The sequence below is a fragment of the Struthio camelus genome, chromosome 3 (assembly GCF_040807025.1).
Source record: "Struthio camelus isolate bStrCam1 chromosome 3, bStrCam1.hap1, whole genome shotgun sequence".
NCBI lineage: Eukaryota > Metazoa > Chordata > Aves > Struthioniformes > Struthionidae > Struthio > Struthio camelus.
The window spans coordinates 118,815,172-118,832,168 of NC_090944.1; the positions used below are offsets into that span (position 1 = coordinate 118,815,172).

The 16,997-nt window shown below is 37.9% G+C and overlaps 1 protein-coding gene across 16 annotated transcripts in view; it reads left to right on the plus strand.

Annotated features, from left to right (window-relative positions):
* CCDC88A (coiled-coil domain containing 88A) overlaps positions 1–16,997 on the plus strand; it is a 106,629-nt gene that overhangs the window by 73,615 nt on the left and 16,017 nt on the right. For all 16 annotated transcript variants that reach the window (XM_068939930.1, XM_068939932.1, XM_068939933.1 and 13 more), the window contains exons 18-26: positions 1,218–1,359; positions 2,241–2,417; positions 3,021–3,182; positions 6,960–7,237; positions 7,450–7,593; positions 8,801–8,987; positions 9,687–9,832; positions 10,441–10,533; positions 10,731–10,945. In XM_068939930.1, the coding sequence (XP_068796031.1) occupies positions 1,218–1,359; positions 2,241–2,417; positions 3,021–3,182; positions 6,960–7,237; positions 7,450–7,593; positions 8,801–8,987; positions 9,687–9,832; positions 10,441–10,533; positions 10,731–10,945 (1,544 nt within the window). The remainder of the gene's footprint in view (positions 1–1,217; positions 1,360–2,240; positions 2,418–3,020; positions 3,183–6,959; positions 7,238–7,449; positions 7,594–8,800; positions 8,988–9,686; positions 9,833–10,440; positions 10,534–10,730; positions 10,946–16,997) is intronic.

Here is a 16,997-nt window from a genome sequence, read left to right on the forward strand (position 1 = left end):
CTAACTTTTTATCATACAGCAGGATTCTCATCCCACTATGTGATGTTCTTGAACAGCTTTTTACTATTAATTCCTCTGCTATTGGTCTTCTGCTCCAATTCCTGACTAGATCTAACGCTGTTGTCCGTTCGGGAATCTCCTGCTCCGTGTTCTGGTCACAAAATTGACGGATTCTTCAGTAGTCAGATTTGAAAGGGAGTATTTATGATTTATTCTATTGTATCCTACTTCTGGGAAAGTGGAATGTTTTCCAAGTTCTGAACACATGCGCAGTGACTGAACTGTTGAAAAATGATTAATGAATGTTATTTTCAGTCTTTCCTAGAAAGACTAATAAATCACTGAATATCCTTGCAGTGACAGTTTCAGGAGATACTGTTCTAAACCAGTATACGCTAAATCTGACCACTTATCTCTAAAATAAGTGGTTTCAGTTTTTTGGGTACTCTGTAGTTTCGTAAATATGGTGAAATCTGGAAGCTTTCCAAAACAGGAGTGCTGACGGTCTTAAAATATCAGCAGCTGGGCTGAGTGAGCAATTCACGCATTTATACATAAAATGAGTATGCACCTGGGCAGTACTGTATTCCGTCTTCCCTAGTGCCTCCTCTTTGTGAGCAGGCAGGAAATGGAAACTGATGAAGATCTTGCTCTCCAAATACTTCACATTCTAATTTAGTTCAGATCCCTGCTTGACTCACTGGAGTGGATCCAGAAGGAAGAGTGCTGTCAGCACACACACACACACACACACACACGCGCGCGTGCCTGCGTGCAGACCCAGCACCCTCCCCACTGTCCCTCCAGCCAGCGCTCTACTTGGTGTATTAGTCTTGATGTAGCAGATAATGTGGCTTTTTGTATCTCCAGCATATTTTGTTTATTTAGACTTGATTGTTGCATTAATATCATAACAGTTAAAAATTAATGCTTCTGGTCCAAATGTAAACTAATGTCTTTACTTGCCTTTCCATCTGAAATTGCTAAGGTTTCATAATACTAAAGTGCCTTCATACTTTTGAATAATAGTTAACATTGAGGCATTTTTGGAATAACTAGAGAGGGCTAAATGGCTACTGTTTTTATAGCAAAAGGCTGACAGCCTAAACAAATAAACGCAGTTTTCAGAGAACGTTTCAGAACGTTTTAGAATTTAAATAGCTAAAACAGTTTTTAAAATACAAACATTTATTTCTGTGTGTGTCTTCATTAATCAGTAGGTACAAGCTTTTGGAATCAAAATTAGAATCTACGCTTAAGAAGTCTCTCGAAATAAAAGAAGAAAAGATTGCTGCTTTGGAAGCCCGTTTAGAAGAATCAACCAATTTAAACCAGCAGCTCCGTCAGGAACTTAAAACAGTAAGGAGAAAGTTGTCTGTTGGTGGGGTGGTTCCCCCCCCTCCCCCCCATAAGGTTAAATTATCCATATACCACCTATTGTTATTTCTACACTTCGCTCGACATCTGGTGTAATTCAGAGGAGAAAACGGGCATTGTTGGGGGAAAAATGACTGAAGAGCTCTAAGGACAACGTCTGTGGAGTGAAAGAGGGAGGGAAGACCCAAAGGCACTCCACAGAGAGATGTGTACAAGTCAGGGAGGGGCATAGCTCAGAAGGTGCTTGGCACACAGTATGCAGACAGAGTCTGAAGAGCAAGGAGAGGGGAGGACCCCTTAGCTTTCTGCAGTGTAAAGCAGGGCAAGGGTGTGACTCCTTTTTAAGATAATAATAATACAGGGCTGATGTTACAATCACATAAAACATTGAGTTGTTGGTCATAGACTATTTCAGGTAGATAAATAATTTGTTTGAAGTTGATTTGATTTGGAATGCCAAAAACACTTATGTCTCAGTAAACTGTTTTTTCTGATCTAGCTTGAACGCCTGGGGGAGATTAGTTAAAAAAGTAAATGTAACATTCTTGTTTGTTGTACTTCATTATAAAAGTTGGGGGATGCAGTTGGAAGCACTGAAGTAAAATACAAAATGGAGGTCTCCTTCTGTTGTGTTTGTCGTTCAGGTTTTGAATCATATCTGTCGAAGTGTTTACTGTGGTTAAGCTGTCAGTACCTATATGCTGTTTGTATGTCATCTCTCCAAATTATTAAATAAATAAATAAATAAATAAAATAACATATATCACTTTTCACAGAACGGAAGTGTTATGTTCGTGTAATAAAATGAGATGTAAAAAATGAAAGATTCCAAACCTAATATAAGTTGTCCTGAATAATTTCAGGTGAAAAAGAACTACGAAGCCCTCAAGCAAAGACAGGAAGAGGAAAGGATGGTTCAAAATTCTCCTCCAAGAAGTGGAGAAGAAAATCAGTCTGTCAATAAATGGGAGAAAGAAAATCAGGAAACTACAAGAGAATTATTGAAAGTTAAAGATAGATTAATCGAAGTAGAAAGGAATGTAAGATGTGTTTTAAACATTGCTCTGACTTGAATTATTTGCTGTGAGCTGTTGTAGAACAACTTACGAGAGTATTGCTAAGAAAGTACGCAATTTATCGCCTAGTTTATGGACTGAGCAGAAAATGAATTAAATACAACTTATGAAGGAGCTGGATTCCGCAGCAGCAGAAGCCATAAAACTCTTGGCCAGCATTTAAATTAAAAAAAAAAAAAAAAAAAAAAAGGAAGCCTAAATTTACCTTTTTGTGTCCACAGATATTTCACAAATCCCTCTCACATACTTCCTACTTATGCAAGTTGTGGAGATTTCTCTACTGTTTCTCCCTACGCACAATATTATTTACTCTTTTTTTTTTTTTTTTTAACCTTAGCCTGTAGTGATAATATCACTGTGTTTGTTGCTTTATTTAAGGTGATTTACAGATTTGTTCCACTCTATATATTTCTCTGAATCTATTTAAATCCTTTTCTCTGTACTGAGACTAAAGAATCATATTAGTTTGTCATGCTGCTTTGTTCATTTGGAGAAATGTTTTTCTCTTTTTTCTTGAAGCTCTTTGAACAACTGGAAACTCAATTTTTCTTTTTTTTATGCTCAAAGAATGCTACGCTGCAGGCAGAGAAACAAGCGTTGAAAACGCAATTAAAGCAACTTGAGACGCAGAATAGTAATCTGCAGGCTCAGATTCTTGCGCTTCAGAGACAGACTATTTCTCTACAAGAACAAAATACAACTCTACAAACTCAAAATGCCAAGCTTCAGGTAATGTTTTTTTTATTTTGCTTTTTAAAATAATATTAATTCAACGTTTTTTTTTTTTTTTTCAAGTGAAAGGTTTAAAGCTAATGGTAATACTGTATCATGAATCAAATTTCAGTTGTGGTACAGACATGGAAATCAAAGAAACTTGCGATAGTCTGTACTAAGAGCAGTCAAATAATATTTTATGATTATTGATCAATAATAGCATTTCCAGAAGTTGGTTTTAACCTTTCATATTTGTCCTATTTAAACCCTTGAATTTAAACTCAGGAACAGAGTAGATTCTCTTATCCAGTCTCCTGCAAGATCAAAAAATTTTTTTAGTTTCTTTTTTACTTCTAAATTAAGATCAGGGAAGAAGTGAGTGTGTTCAAAGAAACTATAATGTATTTCGTATTTTTTCTTTTTTTATAGTTAAGATGAAACCCAGCTAAAAACATATCTAAGAGGAAAATTAAGGTATTAATAAGTACAGAAAACTTTCAAAAAAAAAAAAACCTTGGGAAACTACAAAGAAACGATTATGGGAAGATTTAATTCAGATAATTCAGAGGCAAAAAAGGTGGTGTGTGAGCATGGAAGTTATAAAAATAGTTATTCACACAGAGTGTCATAGCTGTTACGGCCAAAATGCAGATACCATCCTCCTTTCTTTAACTGTGTTGCCAAGTACATGGGTTTTTCTCTGATAAAGGCCATATTCTTGCTAATGAATCTAATGCTTTTTGGAGTTCTGAGAATCATAACAGCTTAACGAGAGAATGCAAAGTTCCCAATACACCCGAAATTGTAAACAAAATATTAGAAATGATGGAGAGTCGTTAGAACTCAGACTGAAGGAGTCTTTGACTGAGTGAACAAATAATGAATTTCCTGAATGCCTGAAGTTGTCATTCTGTCTCTTGCTGGAAAGCAGAACAGAGTAATACCACGAATGCACTTTATATCTGCCCCACTGAAATCTAATTAGCGTACAGTAGTCCCCTTTGTGGCTGGCATGTCTGTGAGCAAAACAGAACATTTGTGAACGTAACCATGTCTCGTCTTGTCCAGTAGTTAAAAGTCATTGGACATAGGCATGGAAATATACTTGATGGTTTGAAACAGATGAGGATGTATTTCTGGTATTTGGAACTCTGAGAATTTTGTAATCCTGTTTGTCAAAAAAACAGGAAATCTGTGCAGTTCCTTTTGCCTCATGAATTGTACAACAGCCCAGGACTCTTCTACCCAATATTCCTGGAGAATAAATTAACTGTAGAGATTTGAAATTACTGAGGCAGAGAGTTGGGATCAATTTGAGGAGAAAGAATTCCCTGTTCATTTATTTAGTTACTTATTTGTGCTGAACCTCATCAAGCAATATGATTTTAGTAGCTGGGGGGTGACAGGATGTTGTTTTACCCAGCAGCCTTGGAAAGGGAATGCTTCCCCCAACTTACGAATTCAGTGTTCTGCTCATAACGTCAAGCAAGTTGCGAGACAACTCTATAGCAAAACAGAAACAATTCTACATTATTTATTGGGCTTTTAAGTGTCGTTCCCATACAGCATTATGCTGTAGGACTTCGGAGAATAGCAAAATGATTCTTTCATCTTTGTAATGATGTCTTTTGCTAAATAGCTGCAGAGCTTGAAGGCTAAATGAGATAAAACCAAGAAATATAGTCTCATTTTCCTCAGAGGAGTCTGTTTAAATAAGCCAGAAAGTAGAAAAGTATTTTGGACTTGCGATATAAAGAGTAAACCAAGTGTTAGCTGGTGCTACAATGGAAGTTGCAAGCTGATGCCTCTATTTAGCAACTCCATCTTTGAAAGGAAACATGCTGAGATAAGAAATACAGTCCCATTGCTAAAATACGCTTAAAGTCCCTGCTAACTGCAGAGCTTTGTCGTTGGTTTGCATGTTCCATTTTATTTCAGAAAGAGTTCAGTAGCAGACTGTTGGATGCTTACTCTGTTACTAATTACCATCTCAATGGAATTACGCTGTTCTTCACATAGGGTTTTCTCAAATCAGTTATCATGCTACCGTGGGTCCCAGGTATTGTTGATTGACATGCGTAGCTGGGGACTTGTGCTCAGTAAGGCTTTTGGCCAACAGCAGGCCCAAAGCGATTTGGAGCATTAGAGCTCCATTGGTTCAGTGACTGCAATAGTTACAGAACTGTTCTCCTTTGTGAAGAAAATACATCACTAACAGGGGTAGAGGTGGGAACCTGAACGGGAGTGCAAGGACAGGATATTATTGCTCAGTTTCCGTGGGATTTGGGGGAGAAATGAGATGCAAACACAGACGCAGGGTCTCTTCAGTCACCACTTCTTCTGTGATACTTGCACACAGCCCTTGTGAATTCAGCAAACGAAAGAGAAAAGAAATCAAAATTTGAAGGTGAAACGTGTTCATGAAAATTAAGAGCGGTTAAATGTAACTGAATCCGAAACACAAGCTAAGCTAATCTACGTAGGCTACATTAGACTGTTCTTAGACAACTGTGGTTTTAGTATTCTTCGTGATACCCACCAGGAATGTACAGAGAAAGGATGCCTTAAGGGATAGCTGCTAATTCTGAACTAAATCGAACTGGGAATTCAGTCTGAGAAGTTTCACAGCATATAGTCCACATCAGACATTACTTCGTTGCTAGTGAAAGCTTCCCGCTTTATCATCCGTAACAAGGAGCGCTGCAGTTCCAACAGAAAGGGGTTTGTTTGTAGTAACAGCATGCAGTGCTGTTACCCTGTGCATGCACAGAGTGATAGTTTATTTGTTTTGTTTTTCTTTTCCTTAGTGGATACCCAGAGGGTATTAGAAGCCTCAGTAGTTTGTTCTTCATTTCTTGAATAGGAAAGAGGAGGAGACTAGCCTAATACAGGTCATATGACAAGCACCTTAGGTGTCCTAAATTGTTTAGGAAATCCCAAGAGTGGATTAGCTTATTCTGTTCAGGGGCACACAAAGTAAAGATGTTTATATCTCTGTGAAATGTTCAGGATTTTAATGTGTTAATGGACATTAATACAGTACTGAAATCATTGCTGGAAAAAATACTCTTGCATGAGAAGAGCACTTTCAGTCAGATCTCACAACACACATAAAGCCATCAACTGACATTATTGTTGGTGGAAGAGAATGTGAATGGCAGTTCCTCAGTAATGAGAATATGTGTAGTTCCTTTCAGGTGCTGTTACTACACTTCCTTTTCTTTCTGTTAAATACATGCTACTGTTTGAAGTCTCATTGTAATGGCTCTGTGGGCATAATAAGGATTTTAGGGTGACAACAGATTCTGTGCACTATGGAATGTTCTTTTATGACAATACGGAAGTTCCTTTTATTTTAGTCATATCGCAGATTTGGCTCATGTGATGAGAGGGTCACTGACGATCCATTTCTCCAAGGTACTTTGATCTTAGAGCTGTCATTGAGGAGAAGAAAAAAATACACCTCTCATCTGGATAGCACTTAAAGATATTTGAAAGTAAACAATCATTTGCTGTTTTTTTCTTGTGTTGTTTTAAGCATATGCTTAAGTGCTTTCTTGAAATACTGCCATAAGAACGTTCTTAAGAAAGTACGAATTGGAATTAAATTGTCTGTTTAGGTATAAGAAAAAAGTCTTTGCTATTGAAGTTTGTTGGATGAGGAAATAATTAGAAAGTTGCTGAGATGCTAAGAATTAAACCCTCATGAAATCTTTCGGTAGAAAGAAATTGACTTGATGACCCTATGTATGAAACTAATTTACAACTCTTGTCAACTGTTCGTGACTGCAGGTTGAAAATTCCACCCTTAATTCTCAGAGTACATCTCTTATGAATCAGAATGCACAACTGTTGATCCAGCAGTCAACTTTAGAAAATGAAAATGAATCTGTACTCAAGGAGCGTGAGGATCTGAAATCATTGTATGATTCACTTCTCAAAGATCATGAAAAACTGGAACACCTGCATGAACGCCAAGCATCTGAGTATGAATCTCTGATTGCTAAACATGGAAGCCTTAAATCCGCACACAAAAATCTGGAGGTGGAGCATAAGGACTTAGAAGATAGGTAAGTATTAATATATATTAAAATTAAGTCTGTGATACATCAGGAAAAAAAACAAAACATAATATATAAATAATATGAATAAAATTAGTGTTAAATATGGCATTAAGATCTTAAAAATTTTGAAAATTTCTTGTTTCTAAAACTCTCCGTATTTTCTTGTAGCTGTGTTTCCCCCCCTCCCCCACCAATTTAAGTGAGATATTTGTTGACAGGTACAATCAGTTGCTGAAGCAGAAAGTGCAGTTAGAAGAATTGGAGAAAGTACTCAAGGCAGAACAGGAGAAGATGCTGCAGCAAAATGAAAAACATGAAACTGTGGCAGCAGAGTACAGAAGACTTCGTGATGAAAATGATAGGTAAAGCAAAAGTCTAATATGTATGTTAGCAGAATTCGGAGTGCTCTCTTAGAGTGAGTCAGGTAGATTCCTCTGAGGTAATGGGTAGGTGTAGTTCTGGAAGTAGAGCGTTACTGGGATGATTCTGTAAAGGCAGTATGGACGAGAGTATGCAAGGTTTGGCTTCCTTCACCTACACAGACCTCTAGCACTATCCAAACAGGCATCGCATCCTCTCACATTTCTAAATATCTGGTGCTGCACCTCAGGATGCATGAGATGCATGCCTTATAGAAACTCCGATCTGTTTGTGTATTGACACAGAAAAAACTAAACCCAGACAATAATTGTTATATCCTAAGCTAAATACTGAATTCCACATCATGTCCAAAGGAATCCCAGGCCCAGATACTATGCAGTGTGGATACGAGCTCTAGAAGGAGCAAGCTACGCAGTGATCCTGCCCATTAGGCGTTTCACAGTCTGAGGTTAATGCCAGTAGGAATAGAAATGCAGTGTTGGGGATGAAGGCCTGCCTCACCCCTGCAACTGAGGTATAGCTCGCTTTTTAAGTAGTCCAGTTGAAATGAATGGGATTAATTATGTAACGTGGTACTTTCAGCTTATATTCCCCTCTCCTCTCGAGAAGGGAAATAAGAGCTGTTCTTAGGGCCAAGAGGCTCAAAGTTAAACCGCGCTTACCTGTGTTATTGCATGAGGAGTATTAGCTGGAACTAGAGATTGTTGCTAGAGGGGGAGGTGGTGGCTCCCTGAAGGAACAGTGGAGCCTGAGAGTTCCTATCAAGCCTCCGTAGGCTTTGAAGTTTGGATCATTCCTGTTTACTTCTTACTCCGTGTTGCCAAGAAATCTGAGCTAAGATTCTTTTTTTTTTTTTTTTTTTTTTTGGAAAAACAACATCTTAAAATTAGTTGTTATGTCCTTGTTTAGAAATCTACTTGATCTTTTTAAAATGCTGGGTTTTAAAAACCCAGAATGTCTAATTTACTTAAAAGCAGAATGCATGCCTATCTGAGAGCATTTAGATTTAAGAGATGATTACCTACAGCTTGTGATACTAAGAAATGTTTTTCTGTGCTCTAGGGAGTATGTAGTCCAGCACTGTAGTAGCCAAAAACGATGGCATTTTCATCTTTCAGAGAGAATGTTGATCACGAATATGTTTCCTTTTATCTGCGTGTATTCTTTTATGGCATCTTTCCATTCCAGGCTTACTCATACGTATAGTCAGCTCTTGAGAGAGAATGAAGTCCTGCAAACCGATCATAAGAATTTGAAAACATTATTGAACAACTCCAAACTAGAACAAACACGGTTAGAAGCTGAGTTTTCTAAACTCAAAGAACAGTACCAACAACTGGATATTACATCTACAAAACTGAATAATCAATGCGAGGTATGTAAGAATCATGCCCTTTTTTAATGGGTGTTATTGAAATATTTATTATACTTACATAATTGTATTTTTAGATCCATAAAATCATTTGAAGTATTTGAAAGTTACTCCTTTGCTTTATAGATAACAAAGTAGGTTTGAAGACAGATGAATTTGCCGGAGGTACTCTTTGTTTTACATGTGTAGAGCTGTTGCCAACAGGAGTTAAGAGTGCTCAGCTCTTCTGAATATAAGATTTTGTTCGGTTGGTTGTGGCTTTTATCTAATAATTCTGTGATAAGACCCTTAGAAAAGTCGTACTTACGAAGAAGTATAACCTAATTCAAATTGTAGTCACATTCTCAATCCAATACAGCAATTTAAAGCTCATCTAAAAAATGAAGGGAAACGCTTCCTTCCTTTCCTCTCCCCCTCCCCCCCCCATTGTTATATGATCCATAGTGATACAAGAAGTTTGAACTGAAGTAAATTTCCTGACTCTTCCATATTTTAAAATTGGGGCTCGTGTGTTAGGTGAACTGTATTAAGCTAGTTAAAGTGTCAAAGAGGCTTTTATCAGTTGAGTCATAACTTAGTTAAGGTTTTTTATCTGAGCTGACTATCCTTTACAGACCTGCTTAAGTTCTCTTGATAATCTCATTATCTGTGTGTCAAATGTGCTCACTTTATATGCATGCACTGTTTCATATGTTTTAACAGTTGCTTAGCCAGCTTAAAGGAAATCTGGAGGAGGAAAACAGACATTTACTAGATCAAATTCAGACATTAATGCTACAGAATAGAACATTACTTGAGCAAAATATGGAAAGCAAGGATCTCTTCCATGTAGAACAAAGACAGTACATGTGAGTAGTAAAAATAATGAAATTATTGTGATGAGGGCAGTCACACTAATACCTAGAAGTAAAAACAGCTTTTGTTTTATATAGGAATGATGCATGTGCTACTTAGGAAAAGTTTCTTCTTTTAAAATAAAATTTTAAAAGTAAATAATTTAAACTAGGGACATTATATTTTTAGCTATAACGAATCAGTGCGACTGGTTTCATTGTTGAGGTAAATGTCTAATGAAAAATGTTATTGCTCCCTCATTCTATTACAAACAAAGATCCTAGGTTTTTTTTGAAAACTGTAACCTTTTTTTAGTGCATTTGAGAGAAAAGAAAATGTATTCATTTGAACAATTCTGTTGCTGCCTATTTTTAATAGTAAGGCATATATACTGATTGTATATTAACAGCCAATGAAAATTTTTACAGTTATGTATCACTGTTAATCGTAAGACTGAGAATTTTCTGCATCCCTCTTTCTTGACTTTTTTCAACAAGAAAAATAAATATTATATAAGAATTCCTCATGAAAATGTCAGCTTTCAGATATCCAGAGGAGCATGCTTCACACACATAATGTGTACGTTTCGGAAGTATACGTTGTAATTAATTTCTGTTTACAGTGATAAGTTAAATGAATTGAGGCGGCAGAAGGAGAAATTGGAGGAGAAGATAATGGATCAGTATAAATTTTACGAGCCATCCCCCCCAAGAAGGTACTGCTTGAATATGTTATAAACATAAATCTAAATCCCAGAATACCCATTCTGTTCCAGGTGAAAGTAAAGTTTTCCTTTAACTTTGGGGGAGCAGAATCATGTCTGTGTTCTCGCATACAAATTAAGAAAAAATGAAGACAAAAGTAATGTATTGCAGATGCGGTAAATGTATTGCACTGTATTATTGCTAACAGGAGAGGCAACTGGATTACTCTGAAAATGAGGAAGCTGATAAAGTCGAAGAAAGATGTTAACCGGGAGCGTTTGAAGTCTCTGACCCTCACACCTACCCGTTCAGAATCCAGTGAAGGATTTCTTCAGCTGCCCCACCAGGACAGTCAGGATAGCTCCTCCGTGGGCTCAAACTCTCTTGAAGATGGCCAGACGCTGGGGACCAAAAAGAGTAGTAGTAAGTACTGCAGAACGTTTTTTCTCTTTTAGTACTCTTTGGTTAAATGTCTTTCCGATTGTGATTGAAAAGTAAGGGGTGCTCAGAAAAGCCTACGTGGTTTGGAATTTTTTTAAAGATAATTTGAAAGTCTTTAGGAACTGAGCTGGAATTCATTTATTCATTTATTGACAAAATTTATACTGGCTTCAGACTCCTCCAGTGTTTGGGTAGATACTAGTTTTTAGCATTTCTGTAGCTCTAAATAGAAATGTTAAGATATATTTGCAGTACTTAGGGAAGATGAACTTGTCAGTGTTATTGGAACAGAAACGCAGAAATTTGGATAGAATATCAAAAGCTGCCACCACTTGTGTCCTGCTTTGTTTCTTCTTCTTGTCCCAGTATGAATCCTTCCCCTTGTCTTTGAAAGTGCCTGTCCAAGTTGTGGCTGCACTGACGTCCTTTAGTTGTTCAGAAGATCTTCTGTCTGAAGATATTCCTCCAGCGTCTCTCAAAAATCAGTGATGAAGATTTTTGGCGACGTGTTAGAATGCAATAGGACGACTTTACATAGGGACATGAACTGTTAAAAAGATCTGAATTGTTACTGATCCTAAAGAGAGAATTAGAAACTTAGGAGGGAGAGGCTGAGGAGTGGTACTGAGGTGAGATTTGGATGTTCCCAACACAATTCACTGAAATCGAACGAGCCTGACGGCAGTCCTGCAAGGATCCCCGCAGTATGAAAGGCCAGATTCTGTGAAGCACGTACATGTGTATCTGTTTCTTTTGTTATCCACTATTTGTAGGATCATGAACAATTAAATTTCTAGTAATTTGAGAGGTAGTGTTGCAGTCAAGTTATCAAGTTGTAACGATTCTATTTTATTAATGATGCGCCAAGAGAGTTGGTTGCACCCGTAAAGCATCAGTATACATGTGTATTAACAGTCACGTAAAAACTTTAAAATACCATTTTAAAATGTAATGTCTCGAGTTTCAAAACACATCAGGTTGGTATTCCATTTTTTGTCTCAGCTATGAATTTGCTGTATTAGAAATGATTAAAGTTCTTGAGACGTATTTTTTTTTCTTTTGAGCTTATGGCATGAGCTTAGTCAGAATTAAAAGCATCTGAAAGCACTACTTCAGGGAATCTTAAAATCAGATTTGTATTTTTTAAATAACTGCAGAAAATAGTAAGTTTGAGAATACTTATTACTTTCATTGCTGACTTATCAATATGGAAAGCTTAGCGTTCTTCAGCGTAAGCTGATCAAAAGATCAACTGTAGCCAGTTGTTATGTTACCAGTGGACAATTGAGATGCACCTATTACAGAGCAGTCTTTTAAAGGGCATGGATTCTTTCCAGATAAACTGAATAGGTTTTCAGGAGTGCATCTAATGCTTTTCAGTCTACGAGGCCGAACTAGAAATGCTCTCAAGTAAAGCAAAAAAAAATCTCCAACTTCCAATCAAAAACAAACCAACCCCCCACACATTTAAGAAAACAAACTTAAATACAAACCTTAAAATACGCGTAGTGTGGATAGCATGTCCTCAGCACTGTTCCGCTCAACAGATCATCTGTTGCCTGCACTAATTTTCTTATGTAGCCAGAGCTTGTAACTCAGCCAGACCGGTAACCAGCCAGGCCAATCCTAAATTGCTTTTTTCTGTTTCCTTGGTCTTACTAGTACAAAAAGAATTTATTTATTTATTTTTGTATCAATTGACATTTAGCGTTTTTTCAGGAATGTTGCCTCAGCTAATGGATAGGATTCTAGGATATTAAAAAAAAAAAAAAAAATCTATCTTGCTGGGAGAAATAACGTAGTACATCTAGTCACTTGTGAAGAAGGAAGCTGAGTGAGAGAGGTTGAATGCGCTTGTCTTGAGCAAAGCTGTTTATCTATGGACAATTATATATATATATATATATATACATATATGCATATACACATATATTTTAAAATCAATTAAATGGAATCCTGTGAAACCATTCAACAAACTCAGGAGCGGTACTCCATGACTGTCTGGCAGCATCATAGTAACTGAGGTACTCAACACATCAGTAGCAGTTACACCACTTGTCTGTGGAGCTCTGTGAAGGTGGTTTAGTAGGAGCGGTTAGTGTCCTACATTAGTCCTGCTGTGTTTGGAGAAGTGACTCCTGGGAGGTTTTGATCATTTCTGATGGTGAGATACATAAAGATCAGCATGTTGAAAGGCTCTTTACTTTCCCATAGTAGAGTTATAATTGTACTCTGTCGGATGATGCTAGTAATGAACCTAGATTTTTATTTGGTGCCTCCTATTTCATTTCCTTGTGCTATTTGTTAGAGGTGTATAAAGCAGTCTTAACTCACGTAATCAAAATAGTGGTTTTGGTTGGGCTTCATCCTGTCTAACTTCAGGCGTTTCCCCAAAGTCTAATTTAAAAGCTCAGTCAGTGTAGATTCCCTCGTTACTCTTTAGATGGAGACAGGCAGCTCCAAAGGATGGTTCAGATTTTGGTTAGGCTAATCGACACTCTACAGTTTCCAATATCCTTTGCGAGGAACCTAGGACAACTGCATTCCGAAGCTGGCTGCATACAGCAGCTTCTAGTTATTGGAGTAAGTCTAGGCTCATTTTTTCATTTATGTGATGACTTTTCCTTTTTCATATCAGTGAGCAGATACTTTACCCAGTCCCTCTTGCTAAATAAATCTGAGGTCCTTCTGAAGAAACCACGTTACAAGGAATGATGCAGTGTTCTTCCTTGTTACGGTGGCTGATCTTCGAAAGAAGTGTGAAGTTATTCAGACCTCATTAATGTTTTACTCCATGGACCTCGTTCATATTCCCTTTAATCCCCGTTTATTTCTCCACAAGCTGGAAGGGTTCTGGATTCTAACCCTCCATTACAGGCCACCTCAGAAACAACAGGTTTTTGATAGGATTTGGATAAATTAGGTGCATAGTCAGCGCTGACGATCTTACTGAGACAGTTTGTGTCTGACGAAGTTAAGAGGAGACTATCTCAGTGCAAGAAGCGCCGGTAGCGGTGTGCGTTTTGCAGTCTCTTTCTTCTGCCTTTCGGATGACACTAAATGGTAAATATTGAGGTATTATGGCTTATTTCTTTTCTCCAAAAAGTGACTTGGTGGTAGTGGCTTCCATTGAAAGACATTACAGGAAAGAAGATCTGTAAGTTGCCTCCTGCCTATGCAGATGTTCAAGCATTGTGGCTTTTCATACTGGCTGAAGGGAATTTTATGTAAGGGAGGAGAAGGGTTCTCTGCCACACTTGTCTATTAATTTTTTGCGTCTGTGAATGGAGGTAGTTAGAGAGGGAGCGTTCGGGTGAAAGGTTATCCTGTATGTCCTTCAGAAGGCAAGAGAAGGCACAGTTTCATTCCCCAAATTGCAGTCACTCTGGCACAATGTAGCTGTATTCTTAAAAGCTACAAGACAGAGTGTCTGACACAAGTGATCTTTGAGACATACAGGTTTCCGGGGAGGAAACCTATCAGAGGAAGGGAGAGAGAACGATTCCAAAATGAATTATTCTGCTACCACCACTGATAAATGGATTCACTGTGTGAAATCTGTAGATTTGCTTCTGAAGATGACGAAGGTAGAGAATGCCTTTTTACGTAATGCGTGATACCCTTGCATGCAAAAGTTTTCGAGGGACCTGTATGTACTCTTAGAAGGACCGGGGATCTTGGCACAAAAATCAGGTTACACCATTGTGAGAAAAAAAACAGTACCTGAGGTCGTTTGCATCCTTCTGACAGCACAGCTTTCTCAGCGCACAGGTAGATAGGGGATAGATCCCCCCTGCCACTGTCACCGTTGCTATATTCATGGAGTGCTTGGAGGCCTTTTTTGGTCCCAGGAACCCTCTTGAAAGGGGGGGGCATTTGTATGACTGAATGCATAAAGCACAAATCTGAAATCCTGCAGGCAGTGTGGACATGGTATGCGTCTCTGGTTGCAAAGTTTCGCCTTTGCTTTTCATAGCTGCATGCCCTGGTTGGATCAGGGGATGAGAGATACTGTTCTGAGCTTTTGCATAGAAAAGATTTTTTTTTTTTTTTCCTGTGGAGAAAAACAGATTACTTTTGCTAGCTTCCACTTCATACATTTCAACTTATCAACCATGTCCCAAGAAATTAAGCTTTCATCTTTAAGCAGTACAGTGAGGTATCATGGTACCAGCAGCAGGTGCATTGTATCACAGTGGAAGTGAGAGAGGTTTACTGGGGTCCATTGTTTACCATCAAAACGTTCAGAAGATGTCTTCCTAATGTTTTTTTGTGTTCAGGAGTGGAATGATTTGGAGATTTTAATATATCCAAACAGAATTCCAGAAACTGTCTGTTTCTGGCACACGGTTAGTAGATTTACAGAACACGATTTCCTGATCAGCGGAGGAAGTGTGCAATACTTACTGTCCATTTTCCACGCAGAAAGCTAGAACATGTTGTCAGAACGCCCAAAAGTTACTGATTATAAGTGGAGTTCTTTGAGTAGATGGTTGCTTGAGGTCAAGATAGTCCTTCTGCTATCCCCAGTTTTTAAAAGTCTGTTGGAATTAAAATGTGAAGAACTATGACTGACTAGGCTAAATTTCATGTTTCTGTTTTTTCGGTTACTCTTTCTTCTGCAGCTCTGCCATTACAATGATGTTTTTTTGCAGGTCATGTTTTAGCCATATCTGGTGCAGTAATTACTATGCAGTCTCGCAAGAAGGATGCATTTTACTGAAGGATAGATTTTGATGCAGCCTTGTGTAGCATCCCAGGACATCAGTAGCCGCAGTTGAAGTATTGTGTTAGGTACAGTTGCTGAGGACCATAAATCAGTCCTTTTGGTGGCGATCTTTGTTAACGAACAAGAATCAGAGATGACCCAAATGATTCTTGCCCATCCTCTGGTAACTTTTTAACAAGATTAAGGTGGACTTCAAGAGAGAAATTATCTTGCCTATACAAGATTAGAGTAGTAACAAAATAACCATGTTTGACCAGGGCAACAAGTAGTAGTAGAAACGGAACAAAACTACCTCCTTGCTTTGTCACTAGCGCTAAAACTATTTAGTTATTTATCTATTAGAAAACTAGTCTAATGCTGTTCCTCGTATTGGCGGGAAGCTGTTCAAAGCGACATGCTTTTATATACAGCTAAATAGACAAAATGCATACTTCCTTTATGGGAGAGTTAGCAGCCTCTCCCCTTTGTTTTAGCCAGTTATCATCTATTTTGGCCTCATTTTCAGCTTATTTTCTCAGGGACCAGTGCTTGTTGATTTGGAAGAAAACGTATCAGAAAGCTGATTATTTTTAAGTACCTATAAGTACTTAGAGATAAAGAAATATTGTTAATTATGTAGTGAATAATTCAAAGATTAAAATATATGCTTAATATACTTCTATCGTGTGTAGATAGCACATAAGGACTTCTTTTTCTCCCTGTTCCTCCCCACCCCATGTCATAAGGAACTAATACACCAAGATACTTGCAGTTGCTCTCTGATCTAGATACAATTGTGTTCGAGATACGATTGTGTTCAGAACTTCTGCCTTTGTTTTTGGCACTTGAGACTATGCTACTCATGCACCGGAAGCTGTAAAATGTATTGCTTTTGTTTTTCCTATAGTGTTCTGAGCTATGTTTTAGAGCCATGTTGCATTGGAGGAGATCTCCCTCTGCTCCTCCCCCAAGAGTGGAGAGCACTGAAGCAGATCTAGCTAATTCATATGTACCCACTGAAGGTTTTGTAGGTAACGGAGAAAAGGTATTCTGTGTGTGGTAAGTTCTGTCACGCTTCACAGAACTGCTGTTAACTGGCAGGCATGAGCTGTGAGGCCGAGTAGCTGAAGCCAGTTCCAGAAGAACAAGCGGGCACCAAAGAACTTCTTTTAGAAGAACTCTGCTGAAAATGCTAATTGTGGGAGACAGCAAGTAAATCAAAACAATGTAAAATCTTCTGTAAAAAGAACTACAAATGTGTCTTAACACTACTGTCTCCCTTGTAGCCTCTCATTATACGTTTTCTTCTTTATATTAGAGACAGTC